This window comes from Ctenopharyngodon idella, chromosome 11 (assembly GCF_019924925.1).
Source record: "Ctenopharyngodon idella isolate HZGC_01 chromosome 11, HZGC01, whole genome shotgun sequence".
Taxonomy (NCBI): Eukaryota; Metazoa; Chordata; class Actinopteri; order Cypriniformes; family Xenocyprididae; genus Ctenopharyngodon; species Ctenopharyngodon idella.
This window is the reverse complement of record NC_067230.1, coordinates 23,725,887-23,746,263: the sequence shown is the minus strand read 5'-3', so window position 1 is coordinate 23,746,263 and position 20,377 is coordinate 23,725,887. Positions and strand designations below refer to the sequence as shown.

At 38.0% G+C, this 20,377-nt stretch overlaps 4 protein-coding genes and 1 long non-coding RNA gene across 23 annotated transcripts in view; 1 reads left to right on the top strand and 4 right to left on the bottom strand.

Annotated features, from left to right (window-relative positions):
* The window catches only part of cacna1ab (calcium channel, voltage-dependent, P/Q type, alpha 1A subunit, b), a 148,039-nt gene extending 147,639 nt beyond the window's left edge, over positions 1-400 (bottom strand). For 4 of the 16 annotated variants that reach the window (XM_051911914.1, XM_051911922.1, XM_051911917.1 and 1 more), the window contains exon 1: positions 28-389. The gene's annotated coding sequence lies outside the window, so the exon portion shown is untranslated. Of the gene's footprint in view, positions 1-27 lie in introns of all 16 variants that reach the window. The other 12 variants (XM_051911920.1, XM_051911916.1, XM_051911919.1 and 9 more) reach the window with 7 other exon arrangements.
* Positions 401-1,470: 1,070 nt separating this feature from the next.
* Positions 1,471-2,970, bottom strand: wdr83os (WD repeat domain 83 opposite strand). Its single transcript, XM_051911932.1, has 4 exons — positions 2,760-2,970; positions 2,215-2,320; positions 1,962-2,059; positions 1,471-1,811 (listed from the first exon to the last, which is right to left on the bottom strand). Exons 1-4 carry the CDS (start codon positions 2,807-2,809, stop codon positions 1,745-1,747), a joined length of 321 nt encoding a protein of 106 aa, XP_051767892.1. The 5' UTR covers positions 2,810-2,970; the 3' UTR covers positions 1,471-1,744.
* Positions 2,971-4,139: 1,169 nt separating this feature from the next.
* Positions 4,140-11,763, bottom strand: slc22a7a (solute carrier family 22 member 7a). The gene is made up of 10 exons (XM_051912793.1): positions 10,639-11,763; positions 9,852-9,955; positions 9,254-9,408; positions 8,875-9,043; positions 7,085-7,208; positions 6,870-6,979; positions 6,566-6,780; positions 6,357-6,465; positions 5,030-5,236; positions 4,140-4,848 (listed from the first exon to the last, which is right to left on the bottom strand). Exons 1-10 carry the CDS (start codon positions 11,038-11,040, stop codon positions 4,761-4,763), a joined length of 1,683 nt encoding a protein of 560 aa, XP_051768753.1. The 5' UTR covers positions 11,041-11,763; the 3' UTR covers positions 4,140-4,760.
* LOC127522638 (uncharacterized) lies at positions 5,109-10,668 on the top strand. Its single transcript, XR_007932644.1, has 3 exons — positions 5,109-5,245; positions 8,862-9,000; positions 10,536-10,668. It is a non-coding gene; the product is annotated as an uncharacterized LOC127522638 (long non-coding RNA).
* A 139-nt stretch (positions 11,764-11,902) lies between the features above and the next one.
* ttbk1a (tau tubulin kinase 1a) overlaps positions 11,903-20,377 on the bottom strand; it is a 30,565-nt gene continuing 22,090 nt past the window's right edge. For 3 of the 4 annotated variants that reach the window (XM_051912788.1, XM_051912789.1, XM_051912790.1), the window contains 2 exons: positions 14,104-15,611; positions 11,903-13,251 (listed from right to left, as the gene is read on the bottom strand). In XM_051912788.1, coding sequence (XP_051768748.1) covers positions 12,807-13,251; positions 14,104-15,611 — 1,953 coding nt within the window. In that variant the 3' untranslated portion in view covers positions 11,903-12,806. Of the gene's footprint in view, positions 13,252-14,103; positions 15,612-16,134; positions 19,488-20,377 lie in introns of those variants that run through there. The other variant, XM_051912791.1, reaches the window with a different exon arrangement.

Sequence of the window (20,377 nt, the reverse complement as noted above, 5' to 3'; positions counted from 1 at the left end):
AGACAAAACACTCTCCACGACACTTACCAGAAAGGTTTGTGTTTTTTCTGAGAAGATCCTGGAATCTGGACCCGTCCGGATCACCTGTAGTTTATAACTGACAAAACTAACAATAAAACTCCACAAACTGAATGGTCCGAGGTCCGTTTTCTCAGAGCAGGAGGTCATTTCCATCTTCAAGCTCGGAACATTCTGTCTTTAAGTATTTTTGTTGGACAAAACAGATAATTTTGTATTTTCTCTCAGCGTAATATCTGTATTCCTGTCCGATGTGACAGCTCTCGAAGGCTCTCGAGAAACCAACGACTATACGTGGCGCGAGACCCGCATGCACTTGTACGAGGAGTCTCGCGCTCTGTGCGCGTAACGAATACGTGACTGTACTGGCACTGAGAGCTGAGTGTCGCGCGGACTAAAACTACGCGTTTTGACTGCTACTGCGCGGTGGGTGAGAGACGGTATGGTTGTATAATTTTTCTTCCTTCCGCAGATTTATTATGAGAGGGTACACGTTATTATTCATAAGAGAAATGTAAAGACGAATTTCACTAATCACTCGGTGGGCTACGTTAAAAAATATTCACAAAAATAACATTTTATATAATAATTCATAATAAATTATAATTATTGGGTTGGCTTAACATTATATAGATTATGAATTAGCCAATAAGCGTTATCAGACGTGAAAAAAAGAGTGAATTGTCAGATGACGGTAAAATGCTGACTCAGTCTTACTCAGCTTTGACCCTTAGTGACATAAAACATTCGTCATAAGAAATTAAATAAAATTAGATACACAAAAGCTTGAATAAGTAATAATGTTTCTTACTATTTGAGTCATGCTCAATTGCTTATATGTATGTTTTTATTTAATGCCTAAGTATATAAAAAAATAGTATCAAATGAGAGGATATATTTGCCATCAGAACACATTTATCATATAAATAAATCATAATATTATATATATATAATATTGTCAGAAAAGTGCTCAGACTACATAGTGGTAACCTATCATAATAGGTTACAGACACATAATTTTCTTTAACAGATTTTTGAAGAAACTGCCCTGATGTTATAAAGCCAACAGTCAAAATAATAAACTATGCACATTGCCGCTATTAATAAGAAATATAATACTTCCAAAAACGCCAATTCATGAATTGCCAGTTGTTCCTTAAATCCTCCAGGCCTGTGCAGAATCCATCTTGGACACACTGAGAGGAATTAATCTGGCACGTCTGTACAGTTCTGTATCTGTTTTACAGCACTTTCTTACAGCATACTTGGAAAAACAATCTTTCAAAATAAATGTCATATTAAACTCCTGTCCACACATATAGTCAGAAGAAGCAGCAGGATGAATACATTAACATCAAGCCTTAAAATCTCGCCTGCTAGTTACGCACATCAAAGTGTCCTATTTAGCACTAATTACTCGTGTATATATGAAAAATACAGCCAAAAAAGAAATGTTTGAAGCAGCGCACAAAAACAGTCATTTATTTCTCAAAATTATTCAAAACACATGAATATTTTAGCATAGTATGGTCACAGACATAAAAATCGATAAGCACAGAGAAAACTTGAAAAGGTTAAACAGGAGCTGCACTGGTCAATTTGACAGCCTCTGATTGGCCAGCTGGGCTGATGAGTGTGTGTCCCTGCGTTCCAGAAGGACAGTGGGAGGATCAGCTGGTTCTCATACCGTCCCTGCTGAGATGGCTTACTGGGTCTGGATTATTTGTTACCACGGTGGCGACATGGGCTGTGGGTTCTGCAAATACGACATCACGACTGCCGATATGGACAGCCTGAAGGTACAAAAGGATATTAAATTTGGCATACAAGTCCAGAAGCACTACATTTGAGAATATCTTCAGGTAGACTAAACTCTAAAGATCAATTATAAATAAAACACTGGTATTAATTATGAGAATGACAAACACGCATAAGCAACTCACATGAAGCTGCTCATCATTTGTTTGGTGTCTTCTGAGCTTCGCGAATTGGCGAAACTGATGAACGAGCAATACACTGCAATCCACGCGCACCATTTAAGCTGCAAAAATAGACAAATAAAACACTTTTTGAACATTAAATCATCACTGAAAATCATTCTGCTCATGTTTGAATCATAAACAGTGAGCATTCATGAAGTAAACAGCACAGTTGACTGTAAACACAGGTGTTTTTGTAGAGAATGAATGAGGTCACCTTGAGCATCAGGCCACACATACTGAAGATCATGCCGAGCAGGTTCATGTAATCCGGTGTAGGATCTTCCAATGTTGGGTTCGTTTCGGTATTGGGAGGCTTGTAGCTGTAAAGTGAACACAATATGCCTCGACTATTAATGCTGTCTATCATTTAATGCTTCAATTTCATATAAAAACACACAGAACACAAACATCACATGATTTCATCAGAGATAGAAAAACATACCTAGGTGAACAAATTGAAATAAATGAAGCATAATAACATAAATATGCAACGATAATTATCCAATTGCTGCCAGTAATAAATTAGCACTACTTAACAATTAATATTTTTTTTACAATTTAACACGCAACATTATTAAAAAGAATATCTAATTTAAAATATAGTAGTACGTAAAAACCATACATCTATCTTCAGTGAAAATCTGGTTTAATCTCTACTAATCATTAGCAGAACTGCTGCTAACAGCGATGCTAACGAGAGCCAATCAAACCTCCCATCACAATAATTCAAAAAGTGTTCAACACGGACATAATACTCACCGAAAAATCTTATTCGGTCGTCTTGGGTCTGCCATGTTGTTTACGGTCATATCATAAAATTCTAATAAAGTTAAAACTTCTTTGAGGGGTTTAGGAGCAGCACGTCAGCGAACAGCTGAGCTGTGAAATTCTACTACGCCTCATTCTGTTGCATGTAAAGCTGAATGTGGTGCACTAGCACCCCCTGCCACTGAGGAGTGTAAGTGTGTGGAAAATTCAGATACACTATATTGCCAAAAGTTTTAGGACACCCCTCCAAATCACTGAATTCAGGTGTTCCAATCACTTCCATGGCCACAGGTGTATACAATTGAGCACCTAAGCATACAGACTGCTTCTACAAACATTTGTGAAAGAATGGGTCGCTCTCAGGAGCTCAGTGAATTCAAGCGTGGTACCGTGATAGGTTGCCACCTGTGCAATAAGTCCATTCGTGAAATTTCCTCACTACTAAATATTCCACGGTCAACTGTTAGTGGTATCATAACAAAGTGGAAGCAATTGGGAGCAACAGCAACTCGGCCACCAAGTGGTAGGCCACGTAAAATCACAGAGCGGGGTCAGCGCATGCTGAGGCGCACAGTGCACAGAAGTTGCCAAATTTCTGCAACGTCAGTAGCTACAGACCTCCAAACTTTGTGTGGCCTTCAGATTAGCTCAAGAACAGTGTGTAGAGAGCTTCATGGAATGGGTTTCCATGGCCGAGCAGCTGCATCCAAGCCTTACACCATCAAGTGCAATGCAAAGTGTCGGATGCAGTGGTGTAAAGCACGCCGCCACTGGACTCTAGAGAAGTGGAGACGTGTTCTCTGGAGTGACGAATCACGCTTCTCTGTCTGGGAATCCGATGGACAAGTCTGGGTTTGGCGGTTGCCAGGAGAACAGTACTTGCCTGACTGCATTGTGCTAAGTGTAAAGTTTGGTGGAGGGGGGATTATGGTGTGGGGTTGTTTTTCAGGGGTTGGGCTTGGCCCCTTAGTTCCAGTGAAAGGAACTCTTAATGCTTCAGCATACCAAGATATTTTGGACAATTTCATACTCCCAACTTTGTGGGAACAGTTTGGGGATGGCCCCTTCCTGTTCCAACATGACTGCGCACCAGTGCACAAAGCAAGGTCCATAAAGACATGGATGAACGAGTTTGATGTGGAGGAACTTGACTGGCCTGCACAGAGTCCTGACCTCAACCCGATAGAACACCTTTGGGATGAATTAGAGTGGAGACTGCAAGCCAGGCCTTCTCGCCAACATCACTGCCTGACCTCACAAATGCGCTTCTAGAAGAATGGTCAAAATTCCCATGAACACACTCCTAAACCTTCTGGAAAGCGATGAAGAGTTGAAGCTGTAATAGCTGCAAAGGGTGGGCCAACTCCATATTAAACCCTACGGATTAAGAATAGGATGTCATTAAAGTTCATGTGCACGTAAAGGCAGGCGTCCCAAAACTTTTGGCAATATAGTGTTTATAACAGTGGTAATAATTTATTTGAGACTCTAAAAAAAAAAAAAGATTTATAGGCAAGTTATTATTAAAATACAAATACTGTTAAGAAATGGTGTTAAGTCTAAGCACCCTGTATCATTCAAAAACATCACCATATTAGCATTTGCAATGTGTTGAATTCTAAGGTCAAAACTCTCTCAATTCTAAATTTCAGTCTATGAAAGGGGTGTATTGCATATGTACTGCATTCCATGATACAAAATTAACAAACATTTTTAATATTTCTCATAAGAATAAATGCACATGAACAAGAACACAAGAATCATGCAAACATTAGCACCATTACGTTTTATTTCTTTTCAAGCTACAGAAGATAAAATACAAAAAAACACCTTATTTTAATAGTTTTTTAGTTTTTTAGTCTTGTGAAAGCTCAAAGACATTTTTTATCCCTTGTGTGCCACAAATGTCTTGTAGTTGATGTTATTTATTCACATCTGTCCATAAGGATGTTGAACTGTAAGGAGTCATTGTTCTTCTGACAACATTCGCCTTTATGAGTCCTTCTCTTGTAAAGCCGCAGGTGCTGAATTAATCTCAGAGAGTTCAACAGCCCTCTCTGATTCTGTGGACACCGTGTGCCTTTAATAAATAAATAAATGACAAATATTTCACATTGTGTCATATTTCAATAAATATGCAGTTTTGTGGTATTTAATATTGGTTGTTGTGGTATTTTCATATTCTGGTACTTCATATTTTGTTTGATTCAGCAGACTATTTTGGCATCCTTCTATACTGGATATATGATCTGATACTATACCTCCCCTCCTCTACATCCAGAACGTTCTCTGGAAGCTGAACATTGGTGGTCTCGGGCAGAAGGAAGACCACACCTCCACTGAAAACTGCAGTGGCAGCAAACACTACAGGCGGTGCAAAGCGCCATGTGTCCTCCAATAATATGACCATGGGGGCCAGTGAACCTCCGATACGGGCTATAAAAGAGGTGTAGCCCAAGCCACATTGCCTATGAAAGGTAAAGAGAAGCAGAGTAAGTTCCTTCATTCCAAAAGATAAGAGGTAGGTCATATATATGGATTATATAAGGGGTTTTCAAACTAGGGTCTAGGGACCCGCAGGGGGCCACATGGGAGTGACAGGGGGTCAAAGGAAAAGTCTAGAAAAAAACTGTAAAAAAAAAAAAGTTTAATCAATAAATAATAAGTAAGATTAAAAAAAAAAAAAAAAATTTCCTGTGCTTTTTTTGCGTACAGACGCCAATTTAGTCATTTTTGCAGATCCGTATGAATGTATTATGCATGTCAGGCCACTAGTTGGCGATGGCACTTTGCAAAGAAAGCATTTTTGTTTACATGGTTTTGTTTACAAAACTTGCACTTTTGCAACTGATTTCAAAAGTTTGCATTTTCAGGCCACCAAAACAGCGTTGTCTTGTAAATGTATGGCCAAAACGGATAAAAAGATTTTTATTTATAGTTAAAAACGGTGTTGTGTAAACAGCAAGATAACACGGGCTGGAACAAGGAACAGGTGTGGGTAATGAGTTGCTTTGGAGACTATCAAGGGTAACTATGGAAACACACATGGGTTTACTATGGGAACAAACAAGGCAAATGGAAAATGTGTCTAATTTTGAAGGCTGTTAATTTGTCGGCCATATTCATCATCAAAGATGTCTCATTGTTGCAATTTCATTATGACTTTGCAATGTAATGTTTACTTTTCTGAAATACTTTTCTGAAACACCCATGATGACTTATGCGGCCGACAAATGCGACCTCCAGAAGACGCAAACTTTCGAAATGAGATACAGCCGAAACTAATCACAGGAAGTCAAACATCAGGAACAAAAATACACTTCAAAATAAGAGTCCTTAAACACAAGACAGGGGAAACAAGACAGGAATTGCAATAACGTTAAATAATTTTATATTTATAATATTAACTTTTCAGTGTATAAATTTGGGTGTTTTTTTTAATTTTAGGATGGGGTCTCTCACATGAGGATGATCCTATTTGGGGATCAGTGGCATATGAAAGACTGAAAACCCCTGGCAATTACATTTTATCAAAATTTTTTCATTAAAAATAGAAAATAGAATTAAAAAAATAAATAAATAAAATACCGGAGTACAGTAGGGTAGAGCTCAGATGTGTACAAGAAGGCAATGGTAAAGGCTGCCTCTGAGAATCCCTTCCCAATAACTGCAATTCCTGTACGCACAGCAGCAAACTCTGCAGATGAAACAGCACAACGATTCTTCAGTAATTTATATCCATCATCAAATATGGTAAAGAGGTCAAAGATGCAGCATGATAAAGAACGCAGGAGTACCTGTTGGGATTATACTGTTTAGTCCAATCAGAGCTCCTGCTATAATGAGAGACCACGCCTGGCCGTTTCTCCGTCCAATCCGGTCCAGAGTGAAGTAGGTCCCAACCTTAGCTGGGACTTCAATGACTCCATAGACAAACTGTGTGAGATAGATGTTCAGACCAAACCCAGTGATGTTGAAGCTGATGCCATAGTAGGTAAAAGCAACTGCAAACCTGTTGATTCAAATATAGATTGCTGATTTTAAAAAAAACACAGCTTTTGACTTTTTTATCACAATGGAGAAAAATAAGTCCTCACATACCAGAAAATCCCTGAGAAAAGCACAATCTTCCTCAGTTTAGGTGTCCTCACTAAATCAAGGTAGGAATGATTCTTGTTGGAGACCTCAGTAATGGTGATTTTCTTTAAGGACTATATTATATAGGTGACAAATGGTTTATTTAGTTTTTAATGAAGAGATAAGGGATGTGATCAAAATTGGTTATAACAAATGAAAGCTCAGCTAGGTGTGTTTACCTCAGTGTCCAGTTTATGAGTGTAACTGTACTTTCCATTCATCTTAGCACACTGAGTGAGATACTTCTGTGCCTCTTCTACCTTGCCATTGGCCAGCAGCCATCTTGCTGACTCAGGAATCCACCTTTTCAGATGATTTGCAAAAGAGAAAAATAGTCTTAGAATCATGATGCACATTTAGAGGCCTAAAAAGATGTTATATTTTTGTAAAAAAAAAAAAAAAAAAAAATATATATATATATATATAGTTTAAATATTATTTGCCTTTTTAATATTTGTTAATCAATAATAGAAATTTGACAATATTTTTTCCTTCATATTATATTTAATTATATTTTGAGACGCGGGCAATGGAATGGGGAAAAACGCAAGGTCTCGAGACACGTTTTTTAAAAGTTGAACTGATTTTAACTTGAGCGCCGCTTTATCCAACGCCTCATGACACTTTGCGCGAATTATGTGTGTAACTTCTGTTAAACGCTCTATGAACGCAATAACAAGTTTTTTTAAAACTGGGTACAATGAGATGACATTTATTCTACTCACCCTTCAACCATCAAAAGTTAAAAGGACATTTAAAAGTGTAAAAACATCAACAAGGATACTTTTAACAGACCATGTATAACCCAAAAGGCGCGATACGTTCCACAGCAGTAATGGACGGGTAGGCGTATCACTGTTGTAATTTTATCTGTATTATGTAACATACGTTGTTCAAAAATGTTCATTAACGTCAGCGTTGCGAAATACTATTTCAAATTTCAAAGCTCTTGTCATAGATATCCTTGTTATAACATGTCACATTAAAATACCAAGCGTTACGTTATTCTCGTGATATCTGAAAATAAAACATGAAGGAAAATTGACAGCTCATTCAGTCAAACTGACGGATAAGCTTTATTTGTAGGGCAACCTTATGATTTGAAAGGATTCTTTTCAGTCTTTTTGAATGGAAGTTCCCCAAACCAGAAGTGCCACCCATAATTCAAAACAGTAGGCTCATCAGGAATAGAGTCCCTCAGACATGACGTGCTTTTGTATGCAAAACCCCGGTTAGCATTTTAGGACTTCCGGTTCCATCGCCCTAAAGTCTATGGGTTTTTTGAATGGGTTTTTGCTAAATTGCCTGAAATAAGGTCTGTGGTTAACAAAGCCTCTAAATATTTTCACGTTTTGATCTATGACATAAAACACACCAGTTATAACCCGCTTGTGATTTTTTTAAACCTTTATTGTGTCTTAAAAACGGCGGTTGCTAACAAGTTGCTAAAAGGGACTACTTCCTTTGGCAGGGACTTTAATCGTCATCAGGACATTTGGACAGCATTTCTCATGAAAAAGTGGATAAGTATTCATACACAGTGCAGATCATAATCAGCGAGCATGTTTTTAAATAAAGTTGTTTTTTAAATAAAGTTTGAGGAAGCTTGGTGGTGGTGGCTTTGATCCGCGAACATGGTGTGCTATAGTCTGTTTATAGCCTACTGTTAGCTTTTTATATCTGACAACTTTATTTAGGCTTCAAAATGTATAAATGTTGTGTTAACTTGTAAAGATCATCTTGATAGACAAAACACGTAAGTGTCATAACCGCTTTGTTAAAAACAGAGCTTATTTTTTGCGATTTTCCAAAAGTCTATGGGAAAAATGCATAGGCTTTCGATCGAGGGAACGCTATAAGGTGGATTAGAACGCCATGTCACGCACGAGACTCTGCAAAAGATGCAAGACGCAAGCTGTGTGAACGGCCCCTAACCAGTTATTCTTTTACTTGCAGTTCCACCACTCACCACCAGGCAATTATGCCAACAAGGCAGGGTGATGTCACCACCAGAATGAGGTGCCTCCAGTCCCTGATGAGATATGCCAGAAGAGCCAGAAGCATGTTCCCTACACTCCATCCGAGACTGATAATGGTACCCGTAAATGTGCGATGTTTAACGTCTGTCCACTCAATACCTGTAGAGTTCATGAAAGAGTTGGTGAAAACAATAGTGTGAATAATCTGGTAGAGTTTTAATAGTGATCATTTCAGATTATGTCTTTTAAATGGTAGCGTATATACATACACATTGGACAACATGCACTGATGTATAATTCACAAGAAAGTAAATAAGATCAGTTTTGATTTCATGTTGGATATTGAAGATTAAAGAAATGGATAGATACACAGGGCCACTGTGGTGATAGACATCCCGGTCAAGGCAAGTCCGCACAAGGCTCTTGCTATGGCGAACATCACATAAGATGTAGAAAAGGCCTCAACAATTCCAAAAATAGCACTGACCACAAAGGACACCTGAATCATTGGCTTACGACCAAACCTGTGGAGTGATATGAAAGATATATTTAACCACATTAGACCCTTTTTTGTAAGAGTGAAAATCACATGGGAAACAGTGTGCACGTTCTCTCTTGCTCTTTACACAAATAGCCTGAGATAAGCAGTTTTGGATGTGGGTTTAACTGTGACATGTTCCATTACAAATAACGACTACAAAGAATATTTGAACTCTGTTGTGAAAGCAAAGAATGATTATGAATATGTACAAGTCAGCCATGCAGAACAAATCAAGGGGAATGAATCCTTTTTCAACCTCAGACATGTGAGTAAAGACACTTTATTGTAGAAAAATCATGTGACCAACTTTGAGCCTAAGGAATCTAGGATATGGTCCATGGATGAAAGAAATAGTCATAATTGGTCATAGAAAAAATAGCATGGAGCAAATTATTCTAATACATAATATTAATAAAAATAACATACTTATCTGCCAACTGGCCAAACATGATAGCACCGATTGTCACTCCGATGAAGAAAAAGGTGGCAAGGGCTTGGTTTAGCTTTTTGTTGTCACATACCAAATCCCACTAGAAAAAGAGAGACAAATACTTGCTGATTTAATATATTTTCCTATGTGTTAGAGAATATACTGGTGAAATAAATTGCATGAACTGCAACTGAACATTTCTTCAACATATAAAACAGAACAGTTCTCAACTAGAGGGCCTCAAGATGGCTTTAAATGATTTATAAAATAACAAAACATGCTTTAAATAAGCTAGAACTGCTAAAAATCAAGTTGCAAACTGTCATCATATTTCTTATTTTAAATAATTTAACTCATATTTATTTATTTAAGAACCAGGCTTGTGATGGTTTTGGAAAACCTGGATATATGATTGGATTTTAAGTGTGATTTCCTGGAAAAGCATGGAAATTTCTATAATGAATATGAATTTTTCTAGTTATGCCAAACTAGAAATGATCATTTGTGAATAAAAAATATTTTTAAAAATCCCCATAATCATGAAAGACTAGAACAAACATTTAAATTCATTGATAATTAAAAGTGTAAACGCTGAAGAACATACTTATTGAAATGTATGGAATTTGATTGTTTTAATTGTTAAAAATTATTTTTAATATATTGCTGCTTTGTCATTACAGCAGAAATTCGAGATATATCTTGGGGCCTTTCAAATGTTGTCTTTGACAATGCCTTGGAATTGAGGACCACTGAAATAGAGGAAAGCGCCTTGCATATTCTTACCTCTGTGGCGGTTGTTGAGGTGAACTGTGAGCGGTCATATACCCATCCGTGCTGGCATGGCACCGAAACATTTGATCGGTTTCCATACAGTCGGGATAGGTCACCATTAGGGTCAAAGTCCAAAGGAAGAGGGTACATCTTGCAGGAGCTGAAGGAGCCATCTGCATTACGTGGGATGCCAAAAGCCAGAATCTGTGCCGATTCACCGTCCTTCTCTGTGCCTCCTGTGTACCGGTCGTCCAAGTGAGGAAGGGCACAGTGATGGGGTGGAACACCTGAGATGAAGTTGTGGAGCAGGAAATGCAGTGGAAGGATGATCCGTGGGAGCCACAGGATGTATAGAATCAGAAACTGGAACTTGTTGAAGCCACCAATTTCATGAAGGATGTCCTCAAACCTCATAGCTGAAAGTGAGATAAGCTACCAAGTAGATCTTTGTAGAATACACGTTCTACTCACCCATCAGAATTGAGATCTTCTCAATGAAATTTGCTCTGTTCTAGAGACACACTTGGTTTGGTCTGTAGCGAATGGCGAGTAGAGAGTAGTCTGAGGAGATGAGCAGTGCTGAATTGCTATATGTTATCATAACACTGTTCCCGGTCATGCTTTTCAGAGCCTGTATGAGACACAAGAAGGTCTTTGTCTTGGTAAGCTCAAGAAAAAGAAGAATCCCAGGCCTTAAAAGTTCACTATCCCTCACCTGACTAGCCGGAGAGAGAAAATAGAAAATACATTAGTTCCATCATTTTTTTTCTCCCTTCTTTTTATTGAAAAATGGCAAGTGAGATCTCTGTATTAAATATGTAAAGGAGAAAAGTAATTTTACTACTTTTTCTTTCTAGTGCTAGATTTGGCCAATTTAATTTGACTTGGAATATTAGAATTTTAGATATTTAAGAAACACATACATACATACAAACACACACACACACACACATATATATATATATATATATACACACAATATGCTTTTTAGAATTACGTTATGAATTTATAAAACAAAGTTGAGACTTGTGCTTCAGTTGTGAACTCAGTAAACCGTCCAACCGTTTACCGTCAGTACACCAAATCAGAAAACCATGAATATACCAATGTGTTGTTAAATTAACTTAAAATCTCAGGGTTACTTTAAATAAAAAAGGGGGTTTGGCTGACAGAAAAGTTTGTGAATCCCTGTCATGCAGTTTAATGTGTAAATGTTTTCAATTACTGGGAAGAACGTGGAATGTGTCGATTGTAGAAGAACAACAATATAACACAATTAAGACTTGATCATTTTATGCTCCTTGTTCCAACAGAAATCTCACTTAACATCTCACCATTGTAATAAGAGCAAAAGAGGTGGAAATTGTTCATTTAGAAATAATCCGTATTGACAGTTATTAATAATGTGTGATTTCTGCCATGCTTAGAAAATGAGATAACTCAGTGTAGAACCCACAATATTTTCCTTTAAGAAAATTAAAACCCAAATACTTTACCATTTCCTTTGCCTGATAAAAAATAAAGAGGTCTCTGCAAGAAATACTGAAAAGAATATATACAAGCATACAGCAGTATCATCAAACACTTGTAACAAGCTAAAGACAAGGCATGCCCATCATCACAAGGTTTACAAAGAGGGCCGAGCTGCAGACCAGAGGAAATTTGTGCATTTGTCCTTGGATATGTGGCAGATTTTACAATGTTCTGTGTGTCTGGTGGTTTATAATAATTTGTGCTGCCTAAATACACATAATATACGGTATGATTGATTTAGATGCTGTAAATAATTTTTACATTATTATTGTGTGTCAAGGGTCAAAGACAACTTGGCACCTAACTAATAATAAAGTACACCTTTAAAAACCATATATTAAATTAAATATGCACAACAGAACAACACATATACAGTATAGCACCGTGTAAGCTAAATGTGACATTTCCTCCATTATATTCCAAAAAACTTTCAGTAAAGTGAAAGTTCTACATGGTTTAACCTTATAGTACAACATAAAATTATTTGGTGCAGAATCCAAAATTAGAACTATAGCCATTCGTTGATTAGGAAGAACATTAAATTAATTAAAAAGATTAATTTTGGTCAATGGGGCAGATTACATTTTGAGGCAATATGTTCAAGTAATTGAGAAGAAACAATCCCAGTAAACAGCAGTCACAGTGTCTTATCTGCCTGCAGCTGTTTTGTTGCTTGTGCTTTTTTCCCTTTTAACGGGTACTGTGTTCTTCGCATGAGCAGAAGCTTTGGTTTGATTCTTGACAGGTGTATTGGTGGGTTGGTTCGGTGATGGTATGGCGTCCTCTGCAGGACCACTGCAAGTAGTAGTCCTAGACTTCACTGGGAGCTCCACAGTGGCTCGGAGGGCATACCGCTGCTTGCGAGATTCGCTAACTGCAGTTTGTAGGGGTAGCCTATGGGGTGAGGGACTAGCGATACGGGTTGAAGAGAAAGTGCAGTTTGTGGTGCTTAAGCTGCGACGAGATGAAGCCGGAATACAGGAGAGAGGCATGCGATTGCTTCCACTTGGCTTGGTAGAAAAAGAAAATGTTGATTTTGATCTTGCGTGTAGTGGTGGAGCACTTGATCCTGATTGTGGTTGTACTTTTGGCCTAAAGTGAAAAAAAAAAAAAAATCTATTTAATTTAATTTACCATAATCATACTTATGGTAAGCTGTCAACTGGGTTGTGCAAAATTCTGAATTGAAGAAATGGCTCCTATTAAAGGGGACCTATTATGCCACTTTTCACAAGATGTAATATAAGTTTCTGGTGATCATTTATTATAGCTTGTCGAATTTGCCTCTTTTTGGGTGTGGCCAAAAACACAGTTTTTGTGTGTGTTTCTTTAAATGCAAATGAGCTGCTGCTCCCACCCCTTTCCAGAAGAGGGGGAGTTTTAACAGCTTGGGCTTCGAATACTCAAAAACAACAAAACTGGATAATCTCACGCAGCCAAAATGTCAGAAATTGTCAGTAGCGGTGTTCAACCAACCGGAATCGGACACAGATGGAGAGACCCAGGAAGAAGTTACAACTTTTAGAATGCAACTGGACGTTTCTGAATGGTTAGTGGATAAATTTATATAGTTGTTGTGGAATTAAGTTGATTCAACTCATCGACTAGCATGTACCGTCATGTTATTCTTTTGTGCAAATCCAGCATGCACACAATTTACTTTTTTTCCCCCCTGCATGTCATGTGTGGGGCTCTGTACATCTGTGTTCAAACACCTTTAAAAAAAGTGAATTTTGCATAATAGGTCACCTTTAAATTCTTAAGTGTGAATTTGAATTTGCTTCATTCTATTTAAAAACTGAATTGGAATGACAGGAAGAGGAATTTACAGAATTGGATTCTCGATTTGTTCTAAATGGTGCACAACCTTGATTGTCAAACATGTTTAAAAAGAATTCTTGGTGTTACAAGTTATAAAATTCCATTATTTTGAAGTGAACTTACCCATTGCTTGCCTTATGTTCTAATTTTGCATTTCCAGCTTCAGGTTGGATAACAGGAGCTACTACTACTAGTTTAGTTGAAGGCTTCCTTATTGGGGTAACTGGTCGTGGGATCCTGCTGTGCCACTCACTTTGGTACTTTTCCTCAGCCTCCTTCTTGAGCTTCTTGAGAGAATCATCAGATACATGAACATCTTCCTCTGAGCCTGTAGTAGAAAGAGTCTCTGAAGGTCTCTTGGGCTCGTCTCCAGAAGATAATGAGGTTGAAGTCCTGGAATTCAGTCTCATCCAGCGGCCCTGACGTTGTCTTTCTACAGCTTGACGGGCCAGGTCTTGCTGCATGGCTCTTCTACGCAGTCGCTCTTTGGTGGACAGGGATTGTTCAGATCCTGGTTCCTCTTCTGGGACTAGAATAGGAATTCGACTTTTGCTCCTTGGTCGTGGAGGTTTAGAAACACTTTCAGGTACTGTGTTTTCCTCTTGATATTCCTCTTTTGGTTGTTTGTCCTGTTTGGATTCAATTGATGAACCTTGATGGATGGGTTCCTTAGACTCTAAGGGTAGAGGAACCACAAGACCGTCCTGTTTTTCAGCAGTCTCATTTGGCAAAGACCCATGCAGAACACTGAGTACCTGAGGTTCCTCTGTAAGAGTCTGAGTGGTCACTTCAGACTGGACACACGCTGCTACTCCTCCGGGCTCTTGAGAAAGAACTGACTTGTGCTTTATACGCTTGGATTGTGATTTGCCTTCAACCACCTCTAAAACTTCATGAACCTGTGCACCACTGGAAGACATGACATTCATATGGGATGTCTCTGCAATGTGTACAAAAGTTCGCTCCACTTTGGAGAAAGGGGGTGATGCAATTGAGGCTGAGGCTACCGAATTTGTTGAGATGGTTATCACCGGTTTAGATATTTGTATGGATGGGTCAACACCAATTGCATCAGGTTGCCTTGCATCTGAAGACCTCTCTGCCTGCTTTATGTCTTCCTGGACCTGTACCTCTAATCGACCAACTTCATCCAACTGCTCATTTTGAGGGGCATCAGATCCCGCCACACCTTGATCTACATCAGTCACATTTATAACATTTGGAGACTTCTTCGTGTCTCCTGGTGAAAACAAAACAAGCGTGTTCGAGACGTCTTCTTGGTCAGGATCTACCTCAGCAACAGAACCCGGTTCTTTTGGCTCCTTGTGCAGATCATCGGCCACTAAGGTGGAAGGAGCCCCATCTTGACTACGTTCAGTGCTCTTTTCGCTTGCGCCACTGCTAGATTCACTCTTCGTGACATCGTCATCTCTGGGTCCTTCATCTTGTGTCTCAGGGGGTGTGGCTGTGAAGGCCCGTCGCTGGTGTAGGCTTCCTGTAAGCATGACGGTGAGGAAGTCTGCTCTCTTAGCCTGCAGTTTAGGAAGGATATGGAACATCTCCTTCTCAGAGGATGGGGATTTAGTCCTGTAGTCAGTAGGTGACAATAGGGGCTCACTCGGGGTTGGGCCCTAAAAGATAACATAAAAATGCAAAAGTTACAATGCTGCCATATTGGTAAGGCAATGTAAGAAAAACTATGAGATTTTGATTCAGTGAGATCATCCTGGAAAACACCTTCCAGAAACACATACTTACTGCATATGAGGACATACCGTCCTTCATAACTGAGTTTTCACATACCCTTTCTAACCATTTTATTAATTTCTAATAATAAAGTAATTCCTATACATTATATAACCACACAACACAACTATTTTTTCTCAAAGACTTTAATTATGTTTAAATTGTACACAAGCTTTTTAAGATTGTCTAGATTACATACATAAAAAAGGCACAAAAATGTGTTAAAGAATTTTCCCTTTTACAGCAGCCAGTCATATTTTGCTTTTTTTTTTCAAGTGTATCCAACATACAGGTTTTCTATACAATACATACAGACTAAAACCAACCAGATAACATGCTTTTATGTATACAGTATTAATTTAATTTCTCTTTCTTAGATATATATGTACATTTATCCTATAATTTAAAAAAAGTTTAAAATACATGCTTTATTTGGAAATATTACAAGCATACTGTACAGTGATATTGTGATAGAAAAGGTAATATGCTTATTGTACATCAATCTAACAGATCACAGCCCATTTACATTACATAGCAATACCAGACTGTCACTGTAAATAAAAACCTTGCTCTTAAATGTCTTGCCTGGTTACATAAAAAGTAAAATAAAACCTTCTGCAACTTACACAACATTGACACATAGTTGTTTTTAATTGCAAATATACAGAATACAGTAAATATTGACAACAGTCGGTGCTTGTATCAGCTCCTTCAAGAGCTTGTCTGTTGGTCTGTGTACATTGTTGCTTTTGAGCTGTGTATCGGTATCAACATAATAGAGTTCATTGTAGTTCATGTGAAGCTTCTCACAACACCAAGCTAAGATTATTACTCCCTGCGGGCATGATTATGCTCCAAACATCCTTGATCCATCACATCTCACTATATACATTATATAGAATGACCCTGCAATCAGCAGTATATCATACAACATGCACATTACAGCTATGATACAGCATTTCCTCCATCTAAAAGGTGTTATTGTGACAAAGGCATTGTGTATAGGCAGAAAGTAAAACCATAAAAAAAACTCATAAGAGCAGTTTAGTGGGATTTAATAGACTTAATGACTTTCTTTTTGGTATTTCAGAGCATCACATGCAGATGTTCTGGTAGAGATAAAATAAAAGGCTTTAGAAAATGTTGTAAACAGTACATATACACTAAAAGAAAATCTTTTACAAAAACATAAGGGCCATGCTAACATTTTGTAATGGTCTTAAACTGCAAATTTATTTGTCAATTAAATATTTCAAATATTGAATATTTTGCTTTCAAAAAGACATCAATGAATTTGCTCTGTTAATCACTTAGTATACAATTCATGGAAACATAAAGGCATAACATAAGCCATATAAAATTGTCTTAGTTTCATTTGCTTTCATGGACCAACTTCATTTGTTAGTCATGCAAAAACAAGGTTTTGAACCGCACTGTCTTTTCAGTACTTCCAAGTCAACAGACCTGGACAGTCTCAACAATAACGACTTTTCTTGCACCGTTAATGTCGGTGTCATTACTGTAAAATTACAGCTGAAAATATTAATGTAAACCAGGCAAAAGCAGATGTGCAAAACAAGTGCAAGAGTTAGCAGCCTGTTTGGGTATATAACAGTACATTCATGTGAGAAGCCATGACTGTGACAGTACCAGAAACATATACAGAAACCAAGTCATTTTTGAAACGTATCATCCTGTTCTAATACAGTTTCAAATACTTATTATTCACTCACTGAAGATGCACAGTTCAGCAAATGTGATCATATAAAGGTGCAGTGCACACTCCAAAACTGACTCAAGTTTTATGTTAGCTTGAACAAACAGCAGATTTTTGAATACACTTTTTCTGAAATCCCATGTTTCTAAACACTTCTTTTGCAAAAAAAGCTTTCATTTTTAGAATTTAAAAAATATAAACAAATATATTAATAAACTCAAGCGAAAGTAAATGGTTTTCTAAACAATTAATGATCATTTTATTTGCTTTCCTGACAAAAGCCAAGTAAATTTTCCATCAACTTTCATGCATCTTATGTTATATTGCCAAAAGATCTCCACCTGCTACAACAAGAGCCATTTAACTTTCAAGCGTAGGTTGTTTAAGCATGAAACAACTTAACCCACCAACTTCCATAAAATGAAGATTATTCAACGAAGGTGCTATTTAATCACTACAAGTCTAATGTACATAATATTTTCTAGAATATGCCCTTTTTTCAGTTCTCCTTTTCAGTATAAACACTGGTGGATTTTAATTGAGAAAATGACAATCTTGTACCTCTCAATTCAAAACCACCATTCACATCTTATTGCAATCAATCACATTTTTTGTCCCACATCGCCAAGGAAACAGCTATGGCTCCAATTCGGTGTCTTTTTTAAAGTGCAATAGTGAAAAACAGTACTCAAAAGACCCTACAGCAGTCTCACACATATACATTTGCTACTCAATAACATACAACACAAAACTGTGCATCCAACCCAAGACTAACTAGGAGGTATTCAATGAGAGATAATGCTTACATGGTGCATTCAAAGCTCTATGCACATAAATATATGATATGGAAGCTTTTATCTACACACCTTCCTAAACATTTAAAAGAAAAGATGCTATTAAATGGAAACTGCTTTCATATATATATACTGTACATATATATATTTTTTGCTTTTGCTTACTTTATGGCTATACTAATTTTAATCAGCGGCAGAGAAACCAAAATGCGTGCTGATCTTTCATTTACAACACAAGAGCCGACTCATATTTAGTTTGTAAAAGATAACCAGACTCCAGCATGCCACTCTATTGGTTATAAAAGCGTAGACATATTATTCCCTTTTGCTCCCATGGTTCCATTTTATATTTAAAACATGTTCTTTCAACTTGCATAACATCTCTTTTGTGAGGCAAAGCACCTTTAGAGCACAGAAAAAAAATTATATTTTGTGTAAAATTGAAAGCCTGTGTATGTAAGGAACATTATGTACTATGGATGATGGCTCAGAATGTGTTATAATACTAAAAATATCGAACAAGGAACAAAAAATGTTTTGATGTGTTTTTTTTTGCATGGAAGACAATGAAATAGCTTGCATATTAAAGGCAGTGGGTCACTTCATGTATGTTTCAAGTTCACCACAGCTGCAATGCAGAAATGCAACACACATGCAACTGAGGTACACAAATAGCCAATGCAGATAATGAATTTTGGCTATAATTATCTTTATTGTTATATAACTGAGTGACTGAAATGATTAAATTGTTTGTTCATAACAAGCAGAAAGTGCGAGATATGAACAGCGTGTGTAAAAGCGCGGCATTCCCTTTAATACGTCGTTACCTTCTTACAGCCCTCTACAGTTTATTGCATCAGAAAAGACTACATCTTTCCCAAAAAATAATCGTCCTTTAAAAAAAAAAAAATTCTTTCACATCGGTGTGCGAGAAGAGACTACATCAGCTTTCCTCAGCTGTTTTTGTTCATTAGTTTGGCCAGCATCTGCTGGATCTGCAGGCGGGACACGTTGAGCATGGAGTGCCTGCTGCGCGGACTTCCAGGCGGCTGCAGGGGAGCGTGACGTCTCGAGCCCGATCGGAGGTTACCGTGAGCTGGGCTGCTTTCGGCCGACCGGCTGCGCTGGATGAAGGATCCTCCGGCGTGAGGGTACTGCTCGGTCTCCAACGTGGAGGACGAGAAAACGTAGGAGGCGAGACGTCGTAGCTGGTTGGAGCGCGGGCCCGAGTGAGGCCTGTCATCATCCATCTGAAATAAAACGAGAAAGAGCGAGCGTTGAAATTCACGAGATTAACAGAGGATTTGTATTTGTAACATTTAAGGCATCTCCCCAGTCGCATGCAGTGAGGAGAACGCCAAACACTCAGAGGAAAGAGAGGAACGGGCTCTCTTTACACAGACCTACAATGGGTTGCCTGGAAACAAGTTTTCACAAGAGACAACGCTAAAGGGATAGCTATGTTTTTTCTTTTTGGTTGGGCGGCCAACATTGAGAGCCTCTATTCCACAGAGGCTGTTCGTTTGATGCAGATCCACCTCTCAAAAATGTGCCATATGTGACCATGTACAAGACAATGAGCCGAGAGATTAGAGACAAAAAGTACTTTAACCATTTTGCCGATCGGTATCATCACACCGTCATTGTAAATGCGAACAACTTAAGAAAAATGAATGGTCAGGCATACAAACACAAACACACATGGATAAAAATGGGTAAATGTGGATAAAATGATGACAAACAGAAATCAAATAAGAAAAAACAATGAGCAAGTTCATCAAACAGGTACAAAAGGGACTAGCCTAAACTGTGCTTACCGCAAACACCTCTTTCACTCTTCTTTTGTGGCTCCAGCGGCAGCCTTGGTATTTTCTCCATGGGTGAAATCAACGTGTCATACGTGATTTTGAGCGAAAGGCCGAGCAAAAGGCGGTGGGCATTTAAAAGGTGACGACTGCTGGGAAAATGAGCATCCTCATCTGTTTTGATTTGAGGTTTTGGCTATCATACAAAAGAGACAATCCAGCAATCTCAGTTCAGCTTGAAAAGGCTGTGACTGTGTTTACAGCGAAACAATGTAAGGGGCAAGTTTTTCCAAACAGAATTCAGAAAAATGCCCCAGAATTTTTTTTTTCTGCTA

Coding starts and splice junctions, on each gene's coding strand:
- slc22a7a (XM_051912793.1), bottom strand. CDS start 11,040: ATGAGGTTTGAGGACATCCTTCATGAAATTGGTGGCTTCAACAAGTTC. Junction 6,980..7,084: donor CTCATAAACTGGACACTGAG/GTAAACACACCT, acceptor TATATAATATAG/TCCTTAAAGAAAATCACCAT. Junction 5,237..6,356: donor CTCTACCCTACTGTACTCCG/GTATTTTATTTA, acceptor TACCTTTCATAG/GCAATGTGGCTTGGGCTACA.
- wdr83os (XM_051911932.1), bottom strand. CDS start 2,809: ATGACCGTAAACAACATGGCAGACCCAAGACGACCGAATAAGATTTTT. Junction 2,321..2,759: donor CGACCGAATAAGATTTTTCG/GTGAGTATTATG, acceptor TTCACTTTACAG/CTACAAGCCTCCCAATACCG. Junction 1,812..1,961: donor CAAATGATGAGCAGCTTCAT/GTGAGTTGCTTA, acceptor TTGTACCTTCAG/GCTGTCCATATCGGCAGTCG.